At 36.6% G+C, this 12,455-nt stretch overlaps 1 protein-coding gene across 1 annotated transcript; it reads left to right on the top strand.

The window, feature by feature from the left end:
• The first annotated feature begins 642 nt into the window (after positions 1-642).
• Positions 643-10,504, top strand: LOC144254299 (tripartite motif-containing protein 64-like). Its single transcript, XM_077797304.1, has 7 exons — positions 643-1,053; positions 1,807-1,902; positions 2,552-2,782; positions 3,513-3,535; positions 4,402-4,523; positions 5,571-5,720; positions 10,068-10,504. The coding sequence occupies exons 1-7, from the start codon at positions 643-645 to the stop codon at positions 10,502-10,504; spliced, it is 1,470 nt and encodes a 489-aa protein (XP_077653430.1).
• Positions 10,505-12,455: the final 1,951 nt, after the last annotated feature.

The raw sequence follows: 12,455 nt of genomic DNA, 5'->3' as shown, positions 1-12,455 counted from the left end.
TTTTTTTGAAATATATTGGTTATTTATGGTTTCAAGCCTAAATTTACCTGTTTGTAGTTTCGGGAGTTGTAAGTTGAAGCCAACAGTGATTAAGTCAAGCAATCTTCAAATGAATTAAACTTACTTTTAATTGTCTTTAGAAAAGTACATCTATGGGTTGAGAGGTGGAAAGCATAGACATATGTCATAAAGACTGTCTTTACATTTACTATAGTCATTGAATCAGAGAGACAGAGAGAGAGAGAGAGAGAGAGAGAGAGAGAGAGAGAGAGAGAGAGAGATTGATTTTACGTGGGTATCCAGAACAAACACGTAATGTAAGTAAGTCTGAAATCATCCTAAACTTTATTTGTCCCAGTATTAAACTTGCCCAAATTAATGAGAAAGGTTTGTTTTTTAAATCTACATCATGCTCATCTCATTTTGTCATTTGTGTCATAGAAGATACTCAACCTGTCCATATTTTTTATATCTAGATTTGTATTGCAGGAAGTTAATAGAAAAATTATGCATGACTCACCTGAAAAAGCAGTGACCAAAGCCCTTTTATAATTGTAATTTTTTCTTCAAGATAGAAGGATAACACTCTCTTGTCTCCCACTTTCCTCTCGCTCCACCCTCTATATTTTTGGTTTCAGAAACATGGATTCTCATGCCTTGCAAGACTTCCAGAGTGCACTCACATGCCCCGTTTGCATGAATTACTTCTTAGAACCCATCACCATAGACTGTGGACACACCTTTTGCCGACCCTGCCTCTATTTCTGCTGGGAGGAAGCCCAAACACCCAGGTGCTGCCCTGAGTGCAGAAAAATAGCAGAGAAGACAGACTATAGGACCAACACTGCCCTCAAGAAGCTGGCCTCTCACGCCAGACAGGCCAGACATCGCTCTGTCAGCAGCTCTGCGGAAAAGCTCTGCAGGAGAAATGGGGAGACAAAGGGGCTCTTCTGCGAGTTGGACAGGAGCCTGCTCTCTGCACCCTGCTCTGAATCACCCGAACATGCAGTTCATAGCTACAGCCCAGTTGCCTGCATGGCAGAGGAGAACAGGGTGAGTGATGTAACCTAGAACCTGTAGGGTCCAGATCAAAAGAAGAATGAAGACTCCTGATAATGAGGCGGATAAGCATGCAGATGTTAGAGGTGGTGATGTTTCCATGAAAATGTGCTGTATAAATGCTGATCAATTTGACACTAAAATCATAAATAAGTTAAATGCTCATGAAGGGAATTTCCTCTAGAAATATTGTCTAAAAAACAAGACATGGTGGCTATGCCAATAATTCTAGCTCTTCAGCAAATGAGGCAGGAGGATGCTAAGTTTGCGGCCAACTTAGGCAGCTTAGCAAGACGCTCTCCTTCTTTTCTTTTTTTAAAGGGCTGGGATATAGTGCAGAGGTAAATTATTGAGTACTATGTGTGAAAATTTTTTCAGTATCCAGTACCAAAAAACAAATTAAAAAGTAAATATATTGTCCAAATGTGTGAAATTGGGCATCAGTACAGTAGATGGCTAGCACTAGGAACATGAACTTCTGTTACTGAAGCCTAAACCCTTTTATAGTGAGACTATATAAAAACTGCTTTCTTGGAAAATACACTGTATTATTTATGGACTCCTTTAAAAATCTTATTTTTTCTTCTACTTTACCCAATAGTAAAATTAATATGGACTATTTTGTAATAATTGACTCTTTAAGACTCAAGATTACTGTTCTACCAAACACTGCTTTATTCTAGCACACAAAAGATGAAGCCTACAAGACTGTCTTCCCAATCACTAAAGCCTATGGTAATTTTGCAGGAGAAAATTGTAAAGAAAATGGATCCTTTGTGGCAAAAGACTCAGGAGATGCAAGATAATCTAAATAAAGAAATTAGAAAATCTGAGTCCTTTGTGGTAAGTTTGAAAAGGTTTTATTTTTATGCAGATTAAAATGATGCTATCAGCTGAATTGGAGCTAACATTGAAGGATAGTGTTTTCCTCTCAGACAAGGCAGTGACATCTAGTAATATTAGAAATGTAGTGGCCAACACAAGGTAGTGTTAAGAATACTAGTATATAGGGTGAATGAGGTATGACTGTTTTTTCTTGTACAACTTTGGAGATTTTGATAAATCCTCCCAGACACTGAGAATAAGACAGTCTTAGTTTTAGAGTCAGAAGAGAAATAGATTTTCAGCTATTGGCAAAGTGGACTATTTTTTAAATTCACAAAACAGTGTGTATATAAGTATTTTAAAATATGTAGAAGAATCAGACAAAGGAACAAAAATAAAAGAGAAGATTGAGGTAAAGAAGAAATAATTCATTAAAAACACTGAAGTGGCATCATAGGGAGATAGGCTGGGATCCTGCAGAGATCTTGATTTAATTAGGAGACAAGAAGCAGAAAGTCCAGTAGACAGCACTAGTAAATATAAAAGACACTTTGCAGGCATCAGGTGGAAAGTATATGAAGTACTTGCTTGAGGTTAAGACAATAATATTTGAAGTTTTACATTTCCTTTTGAATGTAATCTTTTTTTTTAATGAATATATCTACAGGACTATGTAGTTTTAAGGAGGAACATGATCAAAGTTCAATATCAAATGATGCATCAGTTTCTCCTTGAAGAGGAGAGATTTCAACTGGAGACACTAGAAAGAGAAGCACAGGAAATTTTACAGCAACTCAGAAACAGTGCAATCAGAATGGCCCAACACAGAGAACAGCTGAAGGAAATGTACAGAGAGCTGATGGAGTTGTACCACAAATCTGACATGGAGTTGCTCCAGGTGACCAAGGAGGGTTTTTCCTAAGAGAGAGGAATTCTTGTCTGGGCAATGTTGTCTGCAGACCCCACTGTGCTGAGCTGAGTGACAGGAGATCCTTTATACCCATCATTGTCCAATCACTGTCTTTGTATATTCTGTTAATCTTGAGAGACTATAAGTCATTTAGAAGGTAAACAAGACAAAATTCTTGTATCATTAAGACTATGATACCCACAGCAAATTATCCAAAACTCAGTGATCATAGGAAAGTTAATTTTGTTGAGGAAATATTCAGTTTATGTTTCCCAACTCCATTATCACACTCTGTTCTCCTGCCCAAAAGCAGCTGAGGCTTTGCCCCTCTCTTAGACAAGATGTACAGAGTTTGTTAATCAATTACAATGCACTATTTTTCAAATAGATCCTTGTTTAGTTTTAATTTTCAGAGACGGTCAAATCTGTTTTGGGAACTAAGACAGGAGTCGAGTGACATTGGAAACTAGGTCCTGTTGCATCAGTGCACAGATCCTTTGTAAGCTCCATCCTTCTCAGTGCACACCAAGGCTGTCTTTCACATTTAATTTTGGCTTTGGTATTAACATAGTCTAACATGATTACTCAGAGAAAAAAAAATGTTACACACACAAATAAACACTCAGAGAGAGAGAGAGAGAGAGAACAAAGCACCAGAGAGAATGCAGAAAAACAGTGTTCACTTTATTAATATTATCTCTTTCTTTTTTCCTTTTAGGACTTAGGGGACATATTTGAAAGGTGAGTTTTATGTAGTAATCTCTGGTTTATGAGAAACTTGTTTTTATCTTGAAGAAGAGAAATTTTTGTTTTCAGTTATTAACATCTTTGTCTGTAGATGTTTAATATTTTGTTTGAAAAGAAGCTCTGAGGTAATATGTTCCTTGGTCTCAAAAATGACCTTTTGTGGATGAATTCAACTATACCTAAGAATGATTTGGTGTTCTGGGCTTTGTTGCACCCATTCCTTCTACCCAGTCTCAATAAACCTGACTAAGGAGATTTTCATAAGGTATCACACAAAAGAATCCAATTCTAGTGAGGTAGAATATAAACAAGATAGGAAAGAATAATACTCCCTAGGATGGGAAAAGGAGGGGAGCTTCATTATCATGAGTAACAATGACCAGATCCTGTTTCATCATGACAAAGTCCTTTTTCAGAGGGGAAGGGCTGCCTGAGACCCCTCAGGATCAGTGCTACCAGGCTGTACTAGATTCCCTCCATGGGCAGAGATGATCAAAGTTGCTGGCTCAAGGATCTTTCCCATTTATAAAACAATGACTGCATCATTGGTGACCTCTGTGGACCAAAGTCCCAAAAGTTGAACAATCTGCTTTCTGTAAGATATCCAGGGTCTTTGCATTTCCCAAGATTGATTCAGAAATACAGGGAGGGGATGACAATTTTTTTTAAGTTTGATAATGTTTGAGAAGAATAAATACTGGATATTAGTGCATCTGATTTAGAAAAAAAAAGTATTATACAATCCCAAGAGTGTTGAATAAAATGTATTCCTAATTCACCAACATGGGCACTTTCTACAATATCTTGGATTAAAAGTGGTAATTTTGTAATGATTTTGTGTTTGATCTTTGTTTTGAAAGTGTAACTGATGTCATGCTTTACAGAATCGAGTTGCTGGAGATGCAGAAGCTCCAGCCAGTGAACCCAGAGGTCTCTTCATTACACATCACTGGAATCATGGATATGCTGAACAAGTTCCGAGGTAGGAATGGGCCCTGTGGCATTCAGGTTCAATTATATTAGTAGGTTCCTCAAAAAAGATGCTTTCCATTTTTAATTTTTTGAAATGAAAACATTTATATCTTTTTTTCCTGTCTGGTCATAATACAATGATCAAGACCACATTGGTTAACTTGTAGTTCAGATACATATTTCAATTATGATACAGACAGTAGAAGAGAAGGAATATTATTGGTGTTTTGTGGCTATTAAGCAATACAATGCTTACTTCTCAGAGCAGCCATAAATATTTTGTGTTATTTCAGTTTATTCTAATTTTGAAGATTTAAATATGATATTTGTGGCTTTCAATCTATTATATATTCAAGTGTATTTATGATGTGCAATGAGCAAATAATAATTACTATTTATAAAATATAAGTTTTTAATAAACCAAAAAATGACTAAATTTCTCATAAATGGAACAATTTTAATACCATCAGATGGAAATCAAAACAACTGAAAGGTAAGTGATCTTTGAACATGACCCAGACATGTTTGTGCCCCACTAGAGAAGAGGTTTAGATATCAGAAGGCTGAAATCCAACTTTCATTGAATGTATGGTCTCAGTAGATAATGTAATTCAGAGATTCTTTTCAGTAAAGGGTACAGATGGTTGCTTTCCCTCAAATTATTTGATGTGTGATAATGAAGCGGGCACAATCATAGCAAAGTGATGTCTACTTATTAATGGTATTAAAACAACTCAAGAAGAGATTTCGATTAAAGAAAAAAGGACTTTGGGTTTTTTTTCTGAAACAAACCATCCAAAAGTAGATATTAAATCACCCTTCATACAGCAGAGAATACCTTCAGTTTTCTTTTGATTGCCAAAATAATTTAAAGATTTCTGGGTGCTAATGAGGGCATAGGAACCATTCTTCATACATGATTGAGTTTGAAATCTCTCTACTCTCTAGAGTTTCTTTAAGGAGGAGTCAATAAAGAGATTAATAAGGTAGATAATCTTTGCCCAAGGCATGCAGACACCATTTACTGATCTGATTGTTTTTTTTTTTTTTTTTGCAGTACACAATAGACTTATTCAAGGATGGGCCAATCGCTATATGAGTCTTCCTGATGAAATTAGAAATAGGTTATTTGGAGGTGATGGTGCAAATGAAAATCCCCAGACACTGGAGAGTTATGTTATATGGGGTGCTGAGGCTTTTAACTCTGGTAAACACTATTGGGAGGTGGATGTGGGGAACACCTCCAACTGGATTATAGGTGTGTGTAAAGATATTACAAGTGACAGTTTTGAATTTAAGAAAGGTTTTGTCTTATTTTCCTTGAAGAAGAACAATCACTGTATTCTCTCCACCAACTCCCCATCTTTAATTCATTATTTGCAAAAGCCTGCAGGTCGAGTTGGAGTATTTCTTGATTATGAAAATGAAACTCTGAGCTTCTACGATATTTGCCGAGGTTCCCTCATTCACAGTATCTTTTCTTCCTCCTTCACATCCCCTCTTACTCCTTTTCTTGTCTTTGGTTCTCCATAAAATTGAGGTTTTCCTAGGCATGGTTTCACATGCCCTTAATGCTTGCTACACAGGAAGCTGTGGCAGGGGGACCACAAGTTTTGAGGACAGAATGGACATTTAAAATAGAGATAAAAATGGGGGTCAAAGGACAGTTGAAGGTCAGTAGTAGAGCACTTTCCTAACTTGTGTAAGTCTCTGTGTTCATCTGCAGTAATGAGGAAAGAAAAAATAAAGAAAGAAATTTGTAAAAATGAAAGAAAAAACTGAGAAAATTTAAAAAAAAACTATGACAATTTGTTGGTGAATGCCCAAGTCTGAAGAAACTGTGTTCTTGGGAGCTTCTCATGTTATGTTACATGCCTACACATGATGTCTGGGGGTCTGTTTTAACTTAAGGAAGTATAATCATTTTATGGCCATCAATTGTGATAACCACATTGAATTTATAAATTTGTTCATTCAATTTTATTTTAATAAAGTGTTGTGAAACCACCATTAAATGATTTGAGGTTATTTTTCAGTCCCTTCAAAGAAATTCAGTACCTATTAACATTAACTTCCCACTCATTCCCACTTCGCACTACCTGGAATTCTCTTAACTGTTTAGGTTTTTATGGATTTGTGTATTTCAGAAAGTTCATGAAAATGGATATGTGTTGTTTTTGTATCTTTTCTCACTTAGTATAAAACTTTCAAGGCTCATCAACAATGCAACCTATGAGTTTAATATACATTTTTTAAATCAAACCTGTGGCAGAAGGATGAAATGATTTATATCTTAGCTTACTAATGAACAGAAAGCAGCTAAAGTGATTAGATTTCTCTCAAGTATGACCTAGCTGGATAGATCTAGGTATCTGACAGATAATTTCTGCAAGTCCAAGTCATTCATCATATCTCAGTTCAAAGGTTTTCCAAGAAAGCCATCCTGCCTCCATATACCAGGATAGTTTCTCTTATTCCACACTCCAAGTATACTCTACTATCTTCTACTATGCAACAAATTCTCCTCAAATTGATATTTACTTATTGCCCCTAGACTCCAAATTCCAAGATCAGAAGGGTAGTACTACCATATTCTTATTATCCAAAATGCAATTCTTAGAAGGTAATACATGGACTGGGGATGTGGCTCAAGTGGTAGCGTGTTCGCCTGGCATGCATGTGGCCCGGGTTCACTCCTCAGCACCACATACAAACAAAGATGTTATGTCCGATGAAAACTAGAAAATAAATATTTAAAAAATTCTCTCTCTCTCTCTCTTAAAAAAAGAAGGTAATACATGATACAAATGGAGTGAAAGAGTGGATTAATTAACCAATAAGTTATATCAACAAATACCAGTATAGCACTAAGAATACTTCCCAAAATGCAAATAACAAAGGAAGAAAATACTAAAAAATAATTTTAATAAAAGTCAAGTAATAGGTGATTTCCAGATTCATAATCTTTTATGGGCTGCATCTGAAAGTCCCTGAAAGGGCCATGGGTTTAAAGGCTCCTTCCTGAGATTTGCTGTTTGTTCAACAGTTATACAACATTGGTGGTATGCAAGATTAAAAAGGGTTTCCCAGGTGGGTGGCCCAGCACCATGAATAGACCCATTGAGACAGAATTGCAGACAACTGAGAAGTGTTGGAGATGGGATGCAGATTTTTGTCTTGGCAGTCAGTCAGATCCCTGAGCCCTCCTCAACTAAAAAAGTCTGTTCACTTTCTTACAAATCCACATCCAGTGAAGAAAAACGTGCCAGTTCAAAGTGGTTGCGTTTTGTTCCAAAGGAGAAGGCAACCACACCTCACCTTTGGTTTCTCCTGTTTCCTGTGGCACCCCCCACTGCTCCACCAGGTGACTGTTATGCCCCATACTAGAGAATAGAGGTAAAAATAGAAGCACGGGTAAGACTGAGGTGGAATCTGAGCAGCTATTCTAAGAGGACCACCTAGAGGAAGGAGGCTCAGGTTATCCAAATGTGGAGCAAGAAGGTGATGACCAGAAACCTGTTTGGAGGGTTAAACTGAAAAGGCTATGTGTTGTGTAAAGGAGGAAATGGATTTGCTCGCACACCTCACAGTGGATGGAATGTGGCACTACTAGGATAACAAAGCCATTCCACCTTCAGAAGATTTCTCAGAAGAAGCTGAAGTCTTATGTCATACATAGGGCCAGCCTTCAGAGTGTCCTGAAATTGGCCACCTTATAAGTCTTGCTTGCATATGGAGCTTTTTATGCAAACTTGTAGACTATGGACATCCCTTTCGTGATCACATTTGGTCACTAGAAACATAACAATAGGACAATGGATGTGAATGTAGCCATATGCCCAATAGCAACTGATTTTGGAACCCAGGGTGGAAGAGCGATTTTGAGAGTAGCCTTGGCAGTTGCGGAAACTGAAGGCTAGGGGGCATACAGTTACTTTGAGTTGGAAAAACGAATCTCATTTTTAGCCTTTTCATATCACATGTGTTGAGCTTTCTCTTTTTAACAGATCAGAAAGGATATGTGAACTGCATGATTTTTAGAAGCCCCCCCAACACAGAAACTATATTTTGAGTGATTTATAACCGCATTAAAAAAAAAAACAGTGTCAACAATATAATTTTGTAATGACTTAGAAACCGGTGAGGGATGGCAATGAAAACATAATCTCCAATTTATGATCGGAAGAGCTGCAGATGAGAAATATAATTTTAAAAAGTTATGTTTCCAAATACATTAAAGTGTTACTTTTCTTTGAGGACACACTCTATTATATGGAAAAATTACTATATATATGAAATATAGGCTTACTGTTTTTTACTTAAAATTTGTCATCAATTCTTCCACTAAAATAAGCCTTTGGTGAGATAATTAGTCCTCATGACCATGTTTAAAACTTATGAGACCTTTTTTTTTAAATCATTCTTTTAGTGGTGATGGGAATGAATTATACTCAGTTCCATCCACCAGAATCCACTGCTGCCTAGATTTAGTACTCTACTAATGAGCTCAGCCTCACTATTTTCTGTCATGCCTGGTGAGTGGCACACATCTGTAATCCCTAGCAGCTTGGAGATAGAGGTAGGAGGATTGCAATTTCAAAGCTAGCCTCCAGAAATTAGCAAGGCTCTGAGCACATTTGTGAAACCCAGGCACAAATATGACTCAGTAGTGAAGTACCCATGGGTTCAATCTCTGCTACAAAAAAAAAAAAAAAAAATCATTTATCCAACATTCACCTTATTAAACTTATATATTTTGTTGTTCTCTCAAGAACTGTTCAGAGAGGAAAACTATATGAAAAAATAAACCTTCATATAATTAAAAACACAATATTTGATTTTGGTACCTTTACCAACAATCAGTTGATTTTAGATGTCTGTGCTTATGTCTGGGCCCTCTCTTTTAATCCATAAATTATATACAAAATGAGTCTTTCAAAGACCTTTGTCTTTAAAATAACCTCATCTTCTCTTGTCAAAATGGAGGCCATCAGTTGGCAAATTCTATTTCCTCCTCCACTAGTCTATCATCTCTACTTATTTTGTGTTTAACAAGCTGCAAACTTTAAGAAAGTTTAATTATAAAGAAAATTTATTAAAATTACACAAGAGCCTGGCAGCCTTTTGACACTCTTCCTAGGCATCAAATTTATGATTGTGAGTTGATGGAGAAGAAGCAAGGAAAACACTAAATACAAAGGGGAAGGATGTGGGCTGTTGGGTACTTAGTTAACAAGCAAAAACACAACATGCTGAAAAACTAAGCAGGATTTAGAAGTCAGATGAATTCTGAGTTTCTGACATGTCTTGATAACAATTTTGGACTCAATATAATTATGATAGATCAAAGCACCAGGTATGGTGAGTTAAGGACTAAGAAAATACACACATCCCAATTAAAGAGAAAGCAGCAAAGGAATCTAAGAAGGTAACTTCAGGGAACTACAATTTATGGTATTTAAAGCAGAGCAAAGCCTGATGAGTGAAAAACAATTACTACATGAACTTTACCATAAACAATAATTCTTTAAACTTCCTCTCTCTGTCAGTGCAGCCACCATCTACTCTGAGTACAGGGCAGTGGCACTCCTTGTACCTGGTGAAGGGGTGAGCGAAGGCAGTGCAAGGACCACAAGGGTACGTAGAGCTCATCATCTGCTACAGCATTTACTTCAATTGCAAGAGGAAGAGCACCTCCAACTTCAAGAGCAAACTTTGGGAATGAAAAGAAAATCAGAAGTTTGCACAGGAGACAGTGGGTTTTCCAAATTACAGGATCTTAAAGATTCTGAAGCTGTTCATAAAGTCTTCCTTGAAGAAATACAGCTTGGTGAAGAGTTACTACCTCAAGGCAAACTTGAGAAAGCTGCAGACCACCTGACAAATGCAATTGTTGTGTGTGGACAGCTGCATCAGTTGCTGCCTGTGTTAACAGCAAGTTCTTCTACCACAGGTGTTGCAGATGTTGCTAACCAAGCTCCCAAAGACTAGTCACAGAGTTTTAAGCACTCAGAACTTGGTTGAAAATCCTGTGAAATGAAAAACAAATGCTGAAATAATAAAGTCTCACTGAAAAAGATTTTTAAAATTCTTAACTTGAATTTCATAATTTGAAAGTTAAACAGCTTTGGAGTGGGGGAATTGCAAATATGTTTGTTATAGAATGTCCTAAACTGAAATCTACCAAAGTTAATGTTTACTTTGCATAGACCCATTTGTTTATCTTTCCCTTTGAAAGAATATATCTTGGTAGAGAATCCTTTTTCATTTAGTACACACACTGTGAGTCACGAATATACCATTAAAATATACATACAATGTAACATTTATTAGGTTAAAAACACCCAGATCTCAGTTTGAAGATAGGCAAGAAAAAAAGATTGTAGAAGATAGTTGAAGTATAGACATCTTTTTAAGTCAGTACATTTTGCTGTAAATCAGAAAACTGCATAAAACTTGATCTTTGTGAAACCCAAGCAGTACAGTCTTTGAGAGACCATTTTTTTTTTAAATTAAATCTCTTGTACACATGGGGTGGGCTGCTATGCTCTATTAACAGCTTTACCTCTGGTCTATGTATCAATCTTGAAATGTTTTATTGAAATTAGTTAGTTTAATGTGTTCACGTTATTTTTCTTCTGCTTGCATTAGTATTTTCAAATTGATCTTTTCAAAAATTGCATAATATCTTGTTGATTTTCTCTGGAAGTAAATAGTTCTATTACTATTCTATAAACTAAGCTGAAACCTAATATTTAGTTAACTGGGATGTTCATATCTCTAAACTCACTTCTGGTATTCTTAGGAGACAAACATTTTAGGCCTCTTTCTCAGGTACCCTCTGGGGTTGTGGTCCTGAACCTTTAAACAGTGCTTCCTACTGATGACACAGCATGCTTTAGAGGGGTGATGACCTGTACAAACAAGCTAGTTAGTGAGTTATACTGGTAGATCCCAGAAGCAGTGTGGTGATGACTGGCCAGAGTTTGAACACAGGCAAGAAATAATCCTCTGGTGAAGCTGAGAGTAGATAGAGGGTCAGAGAGAAAATAGAGGCATGAAAGGGGAGGAGCACATAGCCCAGCAGGAAAAGAATGTGCCCATAGAAATGAGGGCTGGCTGGAGGGGTGAGGACATCTTAGATTGATCATATTAATAATGCACCATGATCTGGGTATCACTGGATTCTGTGAAGAAAATTGACTTCATTCCAGCATTAGAAAAGGCAGTGAGTGATAAAGAGCATTTTCTTGTTTAAATGATAAGTTTGGAGCTTCAAAAGTAATTATCTTTCCTTTCTTTTATCTTTTTTTTCTTTCTTTCTTTCTTTCTTTCTTTCTTTCTTTCTTTCTTTCTTTCTTTCTTTCTTTCTTTCTTTCTTTCTTTTGCACCAGGGATTAAACCCAGGAAGCACTTAACCACTAAACCAAATTTTCAGCCCTTTTGATACAAGATCACTCTAAGTAGCTTAGGGGCACATTAAGTTGCTAAAGATGACTTCGAACTTGGGATCCTGTTGCCTCAGATTCCTGAGCCATTGGGATTTCAGGTGTGTGCCATTATGCTGGCTAACAACTACAATTTTTGAAAGATACCTCTGGTTAAAAACAGAAGTCAGCTGTCTTTTCCTCAGAAACATGATTGCTGAACCCTACTCATTCCTATCTTGAGTTTTACTTATTGGTGAAACCAGGAAGTCCTGATGCTGGACAAATGATACTCAGGAATTGAGAATAAAGGAATCCTACATTTAAGTAGCAAAATAGCATCTTGAACGCCATGAGTTGACATTGCACACTTACATATAAGTGTGCAAAAATATGATAGTTAACTTTTAAAACCACAAATTTATTATTTAAAGAAGAAAATTGCCTTGATCACTTACTGCCTCTTCTACTGTTGGAGTAAAGTCAAATTTTCTTCACAGAGCCCAGTGATACCC

The sequence above is a fragment of the Urocitellus parryii genome, chromosome 4 (genome assembly GCF_045843805.1).
Source record: "Urocitellus parryii isolate mUroPar1 chromosome 4, mUroPar1.hap1, whole genome shotgun sequence".
In the NCBI taxonomy this organism is placed as follows: domain Eukaryota; kingdom Metazoa; phylum Chordata; class Mammalia; order Rodentia; family Sciuridae; genus Urocitellus; species Urocitellus parryii.
This window is presented reverse-complemented; position numbering and strand designations above follow the sequence as displayed.